This window comes from Ylistrum balloti, unplaced genomic scaffold, assembly GCF_031769215.1.
Source record: "Ylistrum balloti isolate Yb309-2 unplaced genomic scaffold, AGI_CSIRO_Ybal_v1 Utg369662, whole genome shotgun sequence".
Classification (NCBI taxonomy): Eukaryota; Metazoa; Mollusca; class Bivalvia; order Pectinida; family Pectinidae; genus Ylistrum; species Ylistrum balloti.
In genome coordinates this window covers 118,490-135,863 of record NW_026781912.1, presented here as the reverse complement: position 1 = coordinate 135,863, position 17,374 = coordinate 118,490, and the positions used below count along the sequence as shown (strand labels likewise).

Sequence of the window (17,374 nt, the reverse complement as noted above, 5' to 3'; positions counted from 1 at the left end):
AGTAGAACCTTGTTAGTCTGGACACTTTGGTTTGTGTGTACAGTAGAACCTTGTTAGTCTGGACACTTTGGTTTGTGTGTACAGTAGAACCTTGTTAGTCTGGACACTTTGGTTTGTGTGTACAGTAGGACCTTGTTAGTCTGGACACTTTGGTTTGTGTGTACAGTAGGACCTTGTTAGTCTGGACACTTTGGTTTGTGTGTACAGTAGGACCTTGTTAGTCTGGACACTTTGGTTTGTGTGTACAGTAGGACCTTGTTAGTCTGGACACTTTGGTTTGTGTGTACAGTAGGACCTTGTTAGTCTGGACACTTTGGTTTGTGTGTACAGTGGGACCTTGTTAGTCTGGACACTTTGGATTGTGTGTAAGGTAGAACCTTGTTAGTCTGGACACTTTGGTTTGTGTGTACAGTAGAACCTTGTAAGTCTGGACACTTTGGTTTGTGTGTACAGTAGAACCTTGTTAGTCTGGACACTTTGGTTTGTGTGTACAGTAGAACCTTGTTAGTCTGGACACTTTGGTTTGTGTGTACAGTAGAACCTTGTTAGTCTGGACACTTTGGTTTGTGTGTACAGTAGAACCTTGTTAGTCTGGACACTTTGGTTTGTGTGTACAGTAGAACCTTGTTAGTCTGGACACTTTGGTTTGTGTGTACAGTAGAACCTTGTTAGTCTGGACACTTTGGTTTGTGTGTACAGTAGGACCTTGTTAGTCTGGACACTTTGGTTTGTGTGTACAGTAGGACCTTGTTAGTCTGGACACTTTGGTTTGTGTGTACAGTAGAACCTTGTTAGTCTGGACACTTTGGTTTGTGTGTACAGTAGAACCTTGTTAGTCTGGACACTTTGGTTTGTGTGTACAGTAGGACCTTGTTAGTCTGGACACTTTGGTTTGTGTGTACAGTAGGACCTTGTTAGTCTGGACACTTTGGTTTGTGTGTACAGTAGGACCTTGTTAGTCTGGACACTTTGGTTTGTGTGTACAGTAGAACCTTGTTAGTCTGGACACTTTGGTTTGTGTGTACAGTAGAACCTTGTTAGTCTGGACACTTTGGTTTGTGTGTACAGTAGGACCTTGTTAGTCTGGACACTTTGGTTTGTGTGTACAGTAGAACCTTGTTAGTCTGGACACTTTGGTTTGTGTGTACAGTAGAACCTTGTTAGTCTGGACACTTTGGTTTGTGTGTACAGTAGAACCTTGTTAGTCTGGACACTTTGGTTTGTGTGTACAGTAGAACCTTGTTAGTCTGGACACTTTGGTTTGTGTGTACAGTAGGACCTTGTTAGTCTGGACACTTTGGTTTGTGTGTACAGTAGAACCTTGTTAGTCTGGACACTTTGGTTTGTGTGTACAGTAGAACCTTGTTAGTCTGGACACTTTGGTTTGTGTGTACAGTAGGACCTTGTTAGTCTGGACACTTTGGTTTGTGTGTACAGTAGGACCTTGTTAGTCTGGACACTTTGGTTTGTGTGTACAGTAGGACCTTGTTAGTCTGGACACTTTGGTTTGTGTGTACAGTAGGACCTTGTTAGTCTGGACACTTTGGTTTGTGTGTACAGTAGGACCTTGTTAGTCTGGACACTTTGGTTTGTGTGTACAGTAGGACCTTGTTAGTCTGGACACTTTGGTTTGTGTGTACCTTGTTAGTAGGACACTTTGGTTACAGTAGGACCTGTTAGACACTTTGGTTTGTGTGTACAGTAGAACCTTGTTAGTGTGGACACTTTGGTTTGTGTGTACAGTAGAATATTGTTAGTCTGGACACTTTGGTTTGTGTTTACAGTAGGACCTTGTTAGTCTGGACACTTTGGTTTGTGTGTACCGTAGGACCTTGTTAGTATGGACACTTTGGTTTGTATGTACAGTAGGACCTTGTTAGTCTGGACACTTTGGTTTGTGTGTACAGTAGGACCTTGTTAGTCTGGACACTTTGGTTTGTGTGTACAGTAGGACCTTGTTAGTCTGGACACTTTGGTTTGTGTGTACAGTAGGACCTTGTTAGTCTGGACATTATATGTAACGTAGATGCTTGTTTGCATCCTTTACTTTAGCCATTCTGCATCCTTTTGATGATAGACATTTTTGTTTGTTCTGTTAAGTTTATTGTGGTGAAGCTACATCTTAATTAAGTTTGTTATGGCTTTGGTGTACAAGGTCTTTATTCTACACTCAAAAAACGAAATAAAAATTGTGTTCAATATAATTACAGTGATGAGTTAATTGTGTAGTAAAAAAATTGATTATCTAGAGTACAGGTAGATTTTCATACCTTATTGAGATTTACCTTTATATCTTTTGAGAAATCTGTCATTGACATTTCAATGATACCGTTGAAATGCTTAAGGTGAAACTCTTGTGTCAGAAAGAAAAAATAATATTCCAGATTTAAAGAGAAATACTTGATAGGGTATCATGTACGACCTTGTATGGCCATTAGGTCACCTTAAAAGATCGTTATTGTATAAGGCCGTTGACAGGTATCTTTAATGTAAGACCACTTCTAGGGAAAGAACATCCTTAGTATTCTTTTTTTCTCATTTTACTTTAAGATCGAACATTAAGATGGAGCACCCTACAATGTACACCTCTTAATCAAATGTAGATACTCAGAACAGGTTTAAAGGACCCTAGAGGTTCTACTGTCAAGGAAATATAATGTCAAACTCCCCATTTACACCTGATAACTGTTTGTAGACAAAAGACCCTTAACCAACAAACAACCATCAGATTCTTAATTCATGTAGGACATGTATTCATATGACTTTGTTCTAATATTCACAGGGGAATTTTACTGCAAGACCAGAAGAGATATGAAGAAGCCATTGAAAGCTATAAACGAGCTATACAGTGTCGCCCTAAACTTTCAAGTAAGTTTGCACTGAATGGCTGGTGGCCACATGTGGATCCAATTGATATGGCTGTTCAATGATCAATGGTTGGTCAACAAATGTCGATTCAATTCTCATTTTTCATTTTGATTTTACTGTAAAATCAGTTTTCATTTTCCCAAAAAGCTGTCTAGAAGTGATACTCTTGATTATAAAAATCACAAAATTTCAAATGAAATTTGACATAACTTTACCGACGGTAAAAAAGTGAGATAACCAGACTTTTAGTGATGTGCAGTTTGATGTGTTTTAAATGGCTTGTTCTATATATAGCTTAGGGAAGTCAGGTCTATTACAAGGGGGAATAGGGGAATACTGGGGAAACATTGTTATATAGACAATTGGTGGGATGAATTGAATGATGTTGTCTCCTCTTTGACTACTGCTGGCTAATGAAGATGTAGAAACTCTCTTATATTACCACATAGAATGTGTTTCTTGTAAAATTCTATTAAGAAGGAAGGCATTCTTCTTAGCGCCGTTATATTTCAAAAATCAATGATTTCCTTACAATCTGTCAGAATTTTATGTTAGTGAAATGAATGAAGAAATGACTTCCAGGTGTTTTTTAATTCTATGCCATATAAAAAATTCAAAAATTGTGCACATCCTTAATTGTTATTTCAGCTGTATTCCACAGAACACAGTTCTTTGTGTAGGGAAGTTACATATCTCTAGGTTTTCTCTACTTTAAATCAATGGGTTAATACCTTTCACTATAGAATCATCATTAGTTTGAAGCCCAAGTTAAACAGTTTTTTAGTAAAAACCATGCTTGCTATGCTTATGATGGAGCCTTCACCATCTCCTGGGTTTGATGGGGTTTTTGTATGAAAGTAATAAGATTGTCAGGAAAATTACTTGGTACGGGAGCACTAAAGAAAAAAAATTGAAACTTGGTGTGGGCGGTTGTATAACAGCTGGTACAGAACAAATAAAGTGGTTAGAAAAAAAAATTTCTTTGCTTTTATTTATTAACTATTCAAATAAAAGCACAAATGATTAAGATTGGGATTTGAAGAGCAATAGAATCCAAGTCATATATACACTGTGAGATAGAGCACAGAAATAAGCTTTTATCCTCATCGGAACAGTACTGGTCACCCACAAGTCACGATTCGGAAATGTTAAAGGAAAATGGCTAGAAAATTATGCAGATGTTAAGAAGTGAAACAGTACCTTATACAAGCTCCCATTTTATACATATAAGACCCCAAAATGAAAGTCACAGTTGCTAAAAATTGTCTTGGATTTCCCATTGCTACACAGTCAACATATTACCAATTTCGATGAAACATGGAAATGTTGGTTGTAATCAAACAATACTCTGAACATTAAGAGAGTTTGTTATGAAATTCTAATGCAAACTATTTCACTCAGTTGAACAAGACTTGAACAAAGAATCATGTGACCAAAGGTCCTAGGTCATTTGTATGTACAGAAAGATTGTAATCAATTGCAAAATCAATTTTAATAGATATATTTCTCATTTCCTATGACAGTTATATGCCTGTTTCTTTAAGGAATATTAAACAGCACTAAATCAAGGATGAAATAGCTTTTGACATCTTCTTAATTTGAAATTTTGGTCCAAGTATAAAATCATATAATTAAATATGAAATATATAAAGTGTCTTCTTCATTTCTGGGTCTTCAGTGGAGAACGGTTCTTCTTTCTGGTCAGTTCTAGGTTTTACCTTGAAAAAGACTCATGTTCTGTCGCTTTCAAAATGCGTTTGGTATGCTATGTGAAAAAAATCCATAACAGTTATTGTCCAAATAATTGAATATCTGTGTAAACAAACTGTAGGAGACACTTTTTGTCTTGTCAAAAATCATTTCGAATTTAACTTGTTACTGAAATCATTTTTATGACAGGTTTTACACTAGATAAGCCATTTTAGCACATGTACAAATGGAAAATTGATCAGCTTCTACTTTTGATGTTATCGGATACATCTGGATTTAATCACAAGTTTTAATAATGTAATTACCTTGACAGGTTGTTAGGACCTGATTTAATTATTTTTCAAATGCTTAAATTCCCCTCTTTTCATTTACACACTGCATACAAGATGTCACTATCCCCAGAGACCAAGGCAGAGATGTTCTTCCTGATGTCTGCATCCCTATGCCACATGTGCTATACAGGGTCGCCATATAGGGTGATCCGTGTTGTATCATATTGATTCCCCATCAAACAAAATCGAGAATATGACAACCTTATAAATTTGATTTCAAGTGTGTGGTGTGGGTATGCTAGACAGACGGTGATCGTGTGACAAGCTTTTGTACTGGCATTGGAATCATGTAGTTAAACTGGACTCAGATGTCGGTGTCTAAAATCAATGTTCACCAGCATAGCCTGCTTTCGTCACCCGCTCCCAATCATAAACATTCTGGTAGACAGAGGCTTTTATTCTTGATGCAGAACTTCTGGCTTCACACAGACGGTCTCTGACTCAAACTAGAAATAATTTGAAAATTCAGATAAAAAATGAGAAAGCATTTAGTGTTCTTGCTTTTGCAATTAGAGATGATTTTATAGGTGGTGATAATAGTTCTTACTGGTTTAACAATAAAAACCAAAAATCAGAGATCCTGCCACCATCCTGACAAACTGGAACACTGTAGACATTTGAAATATTCATATGTAATACATTACTTGCCATTTTTGCTGCTTTAACTTTGACCAATAATTGTATACATTAATGCAGAGATGCTGATTAAATTAAAGATTTTTTACTTGATCACGGGCAATCGTAAACAATACAAGACAGTTTAGTGTGATTGTAATAAGTCTAAACAGCCACCTTGCAGCACACAATCAGAAATACACTCAAATAGAAATCTGTGCTGTAATTTTCTTTTCAAACTTTTATTAGAACAAATTCTCTGGATTTTAATTTTGTTCTAGGAGCACCTATAATATCTTCTGACAATCCAAAAATAACTTAATGTTAGAAAAGGAAGACATTTTTTGTAGTTGACATTTTCAAAGTATGTTGATATATTTTATATCAAATAAATAACGTATATCTTTAATATATAGAATCTTAAGATTCATATGTAACCAGAAATACATATGTATGTGCTATCCAAGATGTATATCTGTTGAATAAAAGTACATGTAAAAGTAGATGACACTTTTGGCAATTTTTTTTCTTCTTTTTATCAAATTTGTAAACCAAAATAGATGTTTCAGGTTCTAAAATCAATGTTATCTGCCCTTTTCCTCAAGATTTTACTTATAAGAGACATAGGAGCTTCAGCTCCAGCAGCTGAATCAAAATGCACAGCCAGTCTAACATAGATATACATTAGTGTGAATCCTGCTTCAGACTTTTTGGCAGTTTTGCGTTTTCGGGCTGAAGGTATACTGTATATGGCTTTTAGGTAAATAAGGCTTCTGAGTTAGACATGGACTTGTATACAGCTTCAGTAATATGTTGACATGTAGATGTCTTTCACATTTTCTTTTATTCAAATCCAATGATCAATATTTCCCATCTTGGTACCAGACAAGTTTCAATCAAATCTGTGGAGATATGAGGCATGAGTATGACAGTGATATGTCTTTGAATGAGATACCAGAAAGGGGAATGGGATAGGATGGGGTGACAGTGATATGATGTCTTTGAATGAGATACCAGGAAGGGGAATGGGATAGGATGGGGTGACAGTGATATGATGTCTTTGAATGAGATACCAGGAAGGGGAATGGGATAGGATGGGGTGACAGTGATATGATGTCTTTGAATGAGATACCAGGAAGGGGAATGGGATAGGATGGGGTGTGTTGTTAGAGAAAAACAGTGTCAGTGTTGATGGTTCTCCACAGACAATTACTCTGTATCATTATATTAACCTTAGGTTCAGCTAGAATCTATTGTATGTAAATAGTTTTGTCAGCTGTTGCAGCAATTGAAATATGGCCTCATTCCAATTTAGATGTGATACCATCACAATTATAAAGAAATCCATATATAGAGATGATAAAAGTACACCATATTTACTTTGAAGTTGGTTATTGAATTCTCTGTATAGTCTAATTAAAAATATTAGATTATTGAATTTTCTGTGGATTGGTAGTGATATCTGAACAGTATATTGCAGCTAAATATTATACAGGATCGAAGCCATAATTTTCTTCAACAATGAATCATTTAAGACATGAAGAGTAAGCATGGGACTCAATGTCTGGAAAAGGCAGCCTTTAATTATTATAAGAACTAAATCAGAGGAAATATTTCAGCTATGTACAAGCTCCATGTAGTTGACTTATTTTATGCATCAATCTGTATACCTGAAAGGAATTTCATTTTCATAATTCACTGAAATCGTTGTTAATGAATTCACCGTCATCCTTTAAATTGGAAGCAGGGTTTTAAACATAAGATTTATGTATGCGTGATTGCTGTCTCTATGTGGCTTGGGCTTTATATTGGTGGGGTGTTTAGAAAAACATGAATCGACACTACAGATCACAGAACGTGGTGCACATGAATATTGATCAATCCCCGGTATGGAACACATTATCCCACCATTTGCATGCTAATACTAAATCAGGTGATGGAAGGCATGGTACAATTTGTCACATAAATTCTGGAGCGGACATCTCCATGATGTATCAGTTAATTTAACACAGATTTGTGGATCTGATAAACATTCAATGTTTACACCCTGCTCTAGACCTGGACTCTTTTAAAAATTCCATTTTGAATTAATCTGATTTAATGATTCCTTTATAGGGTGCAAAAGTACTAGTTTCCAACATTTAAACCCTGTACCAGGTATATAACATAACCATGTTGTACATTTTGTAGACTTCAAAGGGCATAAATGTTCACATGTATTGAAGGGGATAGCATGACAAGGGACAGTTTCAATGATATACACAATATTATGGCATAAAAATCCTGCTGTTGTCAGATGATTTTTAGGTATATTGTGCTACTTGAGACGATGAAGACAAGTAAGAAAGATTGGAATTATAGACAATCTAGAACTGATTTTTATTGTAAATACTCATGGGAACCATTGAGTGTTGGAAGAGGACAAATTTCTATCAATGTAGTCAAAATATGTATAGGCAGATATTGTACAGATGATGAAGGCAGATGGCATTTTTTATACAAATAAAGTAGATAAAGGCAAATGTTAGAGAGATTTAGTGGGCAAATGGCACATGTTGTATAGATAATGAGGGTAGAGGGCATTTTTGTACAATTAAAGCGGACATAGGCCATAGTATACATGTAATGCTATACAGACAAAGAGGGAAGTGAACAGTTGTACAAATAGGGAGCAAAGGGCACCTGCTACACAGGTAATGAAGGTAGAGAACATATGCTTTACAGATGAAGGAGGCATAGGACACTTGTCCTACACATTAAGTGGGCAGAGGGTATACATGTATGTTATACAGATAAAGAGGGCATAGAACACTGTTAGGTAGATAAAGTGGACAGGGCCAGAGGGTATACATGTATGTTATACAGATAAAGAGGGCATAGAACCCTGTTAGGTAGATAAAGTGGACAGGGACCAGAGGGTATACATGTATGTTATACAGATAAAGAGGGCATAGAACACTGTTAGGTAGATAAAGTGGACAGGGGCCAGAGGGTATACATGTATGTTATACAGATAAAGAGGGCATAGAACCCTGTATGTTATACAGATAAAGAGGGCATAGAACACTGTTAAAGTGGACAGGGGCCAGAGGGTATACATGTATGTTATACAGATAAAGAGGGCATAGAACACTGTTAGGTAGATAAAGTGGACAGGGGCCAGAGGGTATACATGTATGTTATACAGATAAAGAGGAAAGAGGGCATATGTTGTACAGATAAAGAAAGCAGAGGGCATATGTGCTGAGGCATATGTTATACAGATAAAGAGGGGAATTATATATAATAAAAGCACTTGTTATGTAGATAAAGTGGACAGAAGGTATGCCTTAATGTTATAAAGATATAGGGAAAAGAGGGCATATGTTCTATTGAAGAATGAGCAGGAGGATTGAAAGTATATGGTATATAAATAAAGTGGACAGAATGCATATGTTGTACAGATGAAGTCAACTGGCAGAGTGTTGCATCATTCAGTAGGCAGAGAATATTGCTTCAGTTAAGATAGATATATACTAGAAGTTGAAATAACTCTTTTTTTTTCTCACAATGGACTGCTTTTTGCTTTCAACAGGCCCCAGATGGCTGCCAGAACATTTGATTAATACTAAACCTCTGATGCCAGAAACCATTTGAAGTTTAGAAGGTAGAAACAGTTCATGCCCAATAAATTGATCTATGTCTACTACTCACCTTACATGGTGGGGGATATAGATCCAGGGATCAGTTGACTAATTTCTATCCTAAACACTGGTCTGTTGAGTCCGGTGAGACTCCTTGTCTTCATGCACCATTGTAGTCAGAATACATTGCATACTTTCCTGATGTAATTGACCTTTGAAGTTATGCTGTTTTAAAGACCTATTTTTTTATACATGCTGTATGTTTCAGTAATCATTACACCTACCAAAGGGAACATAGTCTTCAAACAGAATTAATGATAAAAGTCTGCGTTAGAACAAGTGTTTTATAGCCTGTAATCTTCTCTGTAGTCAAGGATCATAAACTGTTATCTCGACATTTCTACCTTTTGGGAAAGGAATTATGTAACAAGTGTTTTTAATTAGCTTCGCATGCAGAGACTGATTGAATTTGGGAAAAAAGAGTTGAGAACAAATGATAATTCTTGTATAAATCGAAAGAAAAATCTACTTAATGCACTGGATTGTCATGGTTATGATGATTTAAATGCATTCCTTTGTTTTGATTAATTCTTTAAGAAATTTTAAGAAGGTAATTTAAGATTCTGCTTTTCATTGTAGCTGTATCAGCATGTTTATGATTAGTTACCCACTCCTTGCGACCGGATCAGTTTTGTATTTAGAATTTGAGTAAACAAGATTGCTGTGATAACATTGATTATTTTGTTTTAAAGGCTGTTTTCCATAACTAAAATGTGTTATTTTTCCAAACATTAAGAAGGTGGATATCAGATTAAACTGCCTTCCTTATTTCAGAGAAATTTATATTACTTTATTTCCTGAAATTACTCCAGCACCGGCTGTTGTAAAGCCACACCCAAGAACCAAGTCTAAAGTACGAAAAGTTTGATGAGTACATGTGCAATTAACACATTTGGAAAATGTCAATAAAAAGTGTCTCTTAATATATTTTGTGAAGAAAATAAATCATTATTAATAGTTTTGACATTAACACTGCAGATTTTTACTATGAAAGACATGTCTGCTGAATAATTAACTGTAAAAAAGCAATATCTTATGATAAAATCTCGGTCTAGGGTATGTGATATCATGAAATGAATCTGTAGATACTATCAGCTTGTGATATTATAAATCCACCTATATATCCATATACCACACCTTGAAATTGTTCCTGGTCGCTGGAGGTGATATTCAGCAGACAGATAATACAAGGTTTCTTATGTAAATGGATTGAATATCAGTCTGTAAGATGATACCTCAGAAGATTCAGAACGGCTGTGGTGCCCAATTGACTCCATTATTTCTTTCTATAAATAAGAACATTTGCAAGTTTATACATGCAAAGGCAAGAGATAAATGGAAACTCTTGTGTGAATATTTAAAAGGTCAAAAGTTCCTGAAAGATGTTTGATTTTTGTTAAATATAAAGGGCTTGTGGGTTTTGTAGATTTTTGCAACAATTTCGCATAGAAATTGGCCACTTTAATCCAAAATTGAACCAACATGGTCACAAAGTGAATGACAATCCCCCTCCCTCCCCCACCCCCCTCCTTTCCCTTTGCAGTTTTAGTAATTACCAACAAATGTATTGGCTATTTCATTATAAGATATATGTTGGACTCCTCACTCCAAGGTATTTGATTAATATACACATAAAGATTTCTTTTGTCCCTCACACAAGATATAAATGATGAGGGATACAAGCAGTACCTAACAGGACAATATTGATGATAATGTATGATATACGTGTACTTATCATGATTTAAACATTTGATTACAGTGGCCCATCTAAACCTGGCTATAATTTATGCCCTGCAGTTGAGGTACGAGGAGGCAGAAAAGGTATCTATATTATAATTAATAGTAACTATTTAGGGGATTGTTTTATAGGTTTTTAAGGGTCGTCAAGATTTAATTGCTAAAAGCATGCATATTAATGAATTACTTACAAAAATTCATTGTTCAGGGTACACTGTATCAGCAGAACATTTAAACCATTTCTACATGTAATAGACATGTCTCCACATTCTAAGTGACAACCAAGTCTTCTAGACATGCATTAATGTAGCATCTGTCCCACCATACATCAGTCTTAATTATTGTAAAATGTTTACAGGTTTATTTACACTGTGCTGACTTGGACACGTCAGGTCTAAAGGACCCGCGTCTACATGAAAACACCAAGATCTCTGCCTTATACAACCTTGGCCGTCTGTATGCTGAGATGGGAAGGAACAAGGTATGCAAACCTTTCATGACTGTTTCCATCATGGGACAGATTCTTTATTCAAACAAACATTGTTCTGATATAGACCTAGACTATGTTTGTTCATGAAATAAACCGCCTCATCAAATTTTACTTTCTAATGAGCCTTGACATAGCTTTTTATCTGTATAAATAATATCTACAGATACTTTATCATATTAAAAACTATGAGAAATAAAATGTAGAATTTTATCACATATAAGCTACTGCTATTCACTGAATTCATCTATGTCATATTCTTGCATTTGTCACTATAATTAAAGGCTGTGTCGCTTGGAATTCTATTGTGATGTTGTAATATAGACAATTACCTGTCAAAATGTAACTTTTCTGAGTGATGAGAGGTTTGGTCAATTTGTTTTTATTTCATATGATATTTTATGAAAATTGTCTCGAAGTTTTTCATTTTTGTTTTCCAAGGCTCACAAAAAAAATTTTAAAACTTGAAAGACTTGTTTTATAAAATCTCATATGTTTGTGGATAAATGCATTATGATATCAATTTATACATAATACTTCATTTGTAGACCTGATCTGAATACATTAAAATGCAAATTTATGAGTTAATTAAGATTCAGAAGGAGAGGAAAGTGTAGATAAAAATCAACATTTCATCTGCACAAGAAATCTGTTCCAGTATTAATATAATGCCATTCCTAGGAGAAATTAACAAGACATCAACAAAGTGATGTCTTTCATTTCTGACATCCTTATTTGGAAGCATATTACCATACAGATATTCAGATTTATATACAAAACATTGAAGTGAGACATAAGATATTCAGCACCAATCTAGTTAACATTCAACGAAACCCTAATTATATGTTAAAGATATGAGTCAGCCAATGATAAATCATATGGAAAAGTACTTATTTCACCACAATGTGTATCAGGTTTATACAAATTGCTAGTCTTAATGTTTGTGATGTAAGTTATGTAAATTATTGGTAGGATGATATTGTCTGCTATGTTCCATCCATGTCTCACCTGTACATGTATAACCTGCCGAGAAGTTGTTTCCTTATCATCCCACCTGTACAGCTTCACCTTTGTCACCTGTTCAGAAACCCAACCTCACATTTGTCAGATTGTGTTATTCACACCTGTTTTGAACAATACTATTAGGCTTCAAAATACTATCAAATTGGTCATGAATATATCTATTCCTCTTCCAATATTTTTTTTAAGATTTTGAATATTTTTTTCAAGTCTAAATAAATGGGAATTTCTTTGAAATTGTACATCTCTTAGTTTACCAGCCTGTTTTTAAACATTTCTATATAGATAAATGGAAATTATAAACAAAAAGTTTTTAAAAAACTTAACAGGTATACTGAATTGCAATTTTTTGTCATCATGAAGATAGTAATCAAAAGTAATAAATACCTGTCATTCAAGAGTCAAACTTGGCCTGAAAGTCAACACAATCACATCTTAACAGGTAATTATACATTCTGCAATGATGATGCTGTTTATTTCACAAGCACATGTGAAATGAAAAAGAATATTCACAGCAGCATTCACAAAGCCTGATATTAATTGTGTTGTAATGTTATTACTTGACAAACACATGTGAAACAAGGAAAAAAGCGACTATATTATGCACAAAGTGATCTCTTGGTTGTTAGAGATTTTAAGAGCTGCATCAGGTGAGATTTTTATACACATGGCAAGAAAATAGTTTAAATACCTTAACACAATATGGTAATTGTTTTGTGAACGGTACAGACATTAAGGCGATAACATCTGTTTTACTACTAACTTCAAGTGACTCCCTTCCTACCCCTGCAGTCTTACTTCAAACAACTGTCATTACAACAATAGCTCTCTTCCACCATTGAAATCAGAATTTGAAAAGGGAAAAAAAATGCCCAACTAGATCTTGATGTGATCGCAAAATAGTAAAAAAAGGTGATAGATCTTGTATACAAGGTATATATACATCTCTAAAAAGTTAAAAACTATGACCTTTACTACTAGGTAACATGAGCATTGTGAGTGGTGCAGAATAGACAAAATGGGACTTTCCTTCTTAAATATGTATTTAAAATGCGTATGTACGAAGAAATCTGGTATTTACACAATCAACGACCCTACCAGTCCATCATTCCAATACATGCAGGCTAAAATTGGTTCATTTTACAACAACAAATTTCAAGACCATCTTAACGTTAACAGGTCTTGTTGATAGAGGTAGGTGCATGCAAGGGAGGAAACTTGTACAAACTAGCTAGAACATTATGCTACCTGTCTGGAGAGGTCTGAAGTGATGCCATACCTTTTCACATTCAGATGGGTAATCAAATCCCTATCACCTAGATGAAAGGCAGTTGCATTTTCTTCTGTGACACCTGTCCTACTTTATCATTGGGTGTACTGTTTAATTATTCCAATGTTTATCGACTGTGTTACTACAATGCTACATTTTCAGGTATCATGATTAGTCATTTTGAGAGATATTGTACAATACTTATTGAATTGACATTGACAATTTGATTTTGCTGACAGGATGCTATAGCTATATACAAGGAAGCACTGAAGAGACGGCCCAGTTACTACCAGCCACAGAGTATCTACAACATGATGGGTAAGTGATGCAGGAATTTCAACAAGGAAAGGGAATCTCATTACCATATTTCATCATGTTCCATAATTTTTTAAGATAAAAAAATGCTGCAATTTTGAAATTTGGCTGTTTAGTTACAGATTATGTAAAAAGGTTGATATTGCAAATCATAGATATATTGTATATTATGGCATCTTTTGAAATCTATTCAAGCTAGGCCAGTAACATTGTTGTAAAACTAGAGAGGCAATGTAAACAGCATTCCACCTGGTCATCAGTAACATTGTTGTAAAACTAGAGAGGCAATGTAAACAGCATTCCACCTGGTCATCAGTAACATTGTTGTAAAACTAGAGAGGCAATGTAAACAGCATTCCACCTGGTCATCAGTAACATTGTTGTAAAACTAGAGAGGCAATGTAAACAGCATTCCACCTGGTCATCAGTAACATTGTTGTAAAACTAGAGAGGCAATGTAAACAGCATTCCACCTGGTCATCAGTAACATTGTTGTAAAACTAGAGAGGCAATGTAAACAGCATTCCACCTGGTCATCAGTAACATTGTTGTAAAACTAGAGAGGCAATGTAAACAGCATTCCACCTGGTCATCAGTAACATTGTTGTAAAACTAGAGAGGCAATGTAAACAGCATTCCACCTGGTCATCAGTAACATTGTTGTAAAACTAGAGAGGCAATGTAAACAGCATTCCACCTGGTCATCAGTAACATTGTTGTAAAACTAGAGAGGCAATGTAAACAGCATTCCACCTGGTCATCAGTAACATTGTTGTAAAACTAGAAAGGCAATGTAAACAGAATTCCACTTGGTATGTTGTTTTACAGGGGAAGTGTATTTAAAACTTGGTCAGTTTGAGGATGCTGAGTACTGGTACAAGGAGGCCTTACGGGTCAAGACTGACCACATTCCTGCTCACTTGACCATGGCTAAGCTCTTCCAAAAAAAGGTACATTTGAAAATGGTTGTATGGTTTTATTGTATATATGTTATAATCTGTTCATCAGAACCATTCATCAAAAAATTCATGCTTCATCATGTATTTTAATTTCATAGTATATGAAATGTTTTTGTTGTATCAATGATCTGTTTACCTGAAGAAAAGAAAATCATAAATCTAAAGCATGATTTAATTGTTTATATTCATAGAAATAGTCTGCCCCAGGTACCTTGTATGTACAAAGGGAGCTAACTCTTGATTCTTTGAATATTTTCCCATAGAACATGCTTCCTGAAGCTGAGGAATGGTATCAAAAAGCCCAGGCTATAGACGCAGGGGATTTAAGTGTTCAACATCATTATGGTAAATCATACACAACAAATTCTTTCTCACAACATTTTTATTTTTTTGAATTTTCATGATCAACTTTTCTTTATTTATCAACTTTCATATTATTGTTTTGACATGTCTAAGATAGTTATGTATACCAGGTTATGGTTATAGAATGTTTACTAGGCTCTATCTGGGGAAACTTGGTAAGGAAAATAGTTCTTATAAGAATGTTACTCCTTCACAGCTCAGTTTGTAGCAGAATCTGGCCGTCTAGAACAGGCTGCACAGATGTATCTAGCTGCAGTGGAGAGAGCACCAAATGACTTTGAAGTTGTTTTTAATGCAGCCAATATCCTCAGGTTTGTCAAATTGTTTTCACTCATATAAAATAATGCCTTATGTTACCAGCCATATCAACAATACAAACTTCAGTCACACATTATATGATATTTAAATATAATTTCTTTTTTGTCCCACCAATGGATAATCAAGTTTTTAGCAAAGCCTTCATAAATGTTAAAACAATGCAGGTTAAATATTGTATTCATCAGAATGGATTTTTTTTGTGGTAATGTTTCATATGATAAGATTAAATTAAAAAATTCATTAAGTGTCTTAAGCCGAAATCTGTTACACACTTTGTAAATTTCATTGCTCCTGAGTTTTTTTTTTTTTTTTTTTGTCATGGAGGAATGTTTCTGAGTTTGCTTTTAAACTTATGAATCTGTTCTGTTGCAGACAAATTCAGGACAACAAACAATCTGAGGACCTTTATCGACGGGCAGCCTTCCTCAAACCGAATGTAAATATTCTATGTCCTTCAATACTTTTATTTTAAAATATTACTAATGTTTTCAGACATATTACATAAGCTTTGCCATCGGCCAATTCAAATCTCCTGATTAAGTCAACTGTTTGTCTTTAAATAAAGACTTGTATTTGAGTAACATTGTTCACCTCATTTTAAGATATCAGTAATTAAATGTGATAAGCATTTCCCAATTTTCATGTGGTAATGTCCTTTTGAAAATATCTGTATCCCTACCTGATGGCCTCCTTATTGTTAATTAGTAAAGTGTGCTGTATGAAATTGAGACATGTTTGATTCTATTATTACAGGTTGCAACTGCTCACATGAACTTGGGCGCCATGTTGCATCTAAATGGAAAATTAGTGGAGGCAGAGCTCAGCTATCTCGAGGCTCTACGACTGAAACCTGACGATTCAACAACCAAACAAAATCTTATCAAGTTACGCAATCTCATGAAGAAAGACACCGCCAATGGCAAGACAAAACGATGACGCCAGTAACTTATAAAAACATGCCATTTAGAACTGTGTTTGTAAACCTGGAAATGTCCCTTGAGCCTGATGACTGGAGGTGATCAGATGTCACCAGAGTTCAGGTGTAGACAGCCCTAGCTCACAGTCAGTGTAACATCAAGTGTTTTTGTAAGTGCCAGATCAACGTCACAGGAAGTGATATAAGACTGGCTCAGCATGATGTGGACAGAAGATACCTGACATGTGACAGCATTGTAAACTAATGGACTGTGTCACTGTCTTGTAGAGATTAAATCATCTCTCAATGAAATCTGTGTTACCAGAGCTTTGCTCCAGAATTGAACATTCCATCAAAACTTAATACCAATATACATGAAGAGGACACTTAGGACTAAGCATTATTTTCAAAGGATATTGGTGCCTTTTATTGTTCATTGTATATATAATTCAGTGGTTATACATGTGGTCAGCTTTGTTAGAACAACGACAGGTCATATTCTGTCATTAAATTGTCACCTTGTTACAATGGTCACGCAAACAGCTGTCTAGCACTATTTATCCTTTTGGAACTTTGTCACACTAAGAGAAAGAGAAATGTTGTTTTATCTTTGGTGTTCATGTTATGATGTTGATGGTACATAGTACTTGTATGTAGAGACAGACATGGAGAGAGAGAGAAAATATGTAGGGGAGAGAGTCGAGTGAATAGAGAGAAAATATGTAGGAGAGAGAGTCGAGTGAATGGAGAGAAAATATGTAGGAGAGAGAGTCAAGTGAAT

At 35.2% G+C, this 17,374-nt stretch overlaps 1 protein-coding gene across 1 annotated transcript in view; it reads left to right on the top strand.

The window, feature by feature from the left end:
• The window catches only part of LOC132559498 (protein O-mannosyl-transferase TMTC2-like), a 72,795-nt gene extending 56,137 nt beyond the window's left edge, over positions 1 to 16,658 (top strand). The window contains exons 5-13 of the mRNA XM_060224128.1: positions 2,783 to 2,868; positions 10,968 to 11,029; positions 11,304 to 11,426; positions 13,962 to 14,040; positions 14,866 to 14,987; positions 15,260 to 15,341; positions 15,556 to 15,670; positions 16,050 to 16,113; positions 16,431 to 16,658. Coding sequence (XP_060080111.1) covers positions 2,783 to 2,868; positions 10,968 to 11,029; positions 11,304 to 11,426; positions 13,962 to 14,040; positions 14,866 to 14,987; positions 15,260 to 15,341; positions 15,556 to 15,670; positions 16,050 to 16,113; positions 16,431 to 16,613 — 916 coding nt within the window. The 3' untranslated portion in view covers positions 16,614 to 16,658. The remainder of the gene's footprint in view (positions 1 to 2,782; positions 2,869 to 10,967; positions 11,030 to 11,303; positions 11,427 to 13,961; positions 14,041 to 14,865; positions 14,988 to 15,259; positions 15,342 to 15,555; positions 15,671 to 16,049; positions 16,114 to 16,430) is intronic.
• Positions 16,659 to 17,374: the final 716 nt, after the last annotated feature.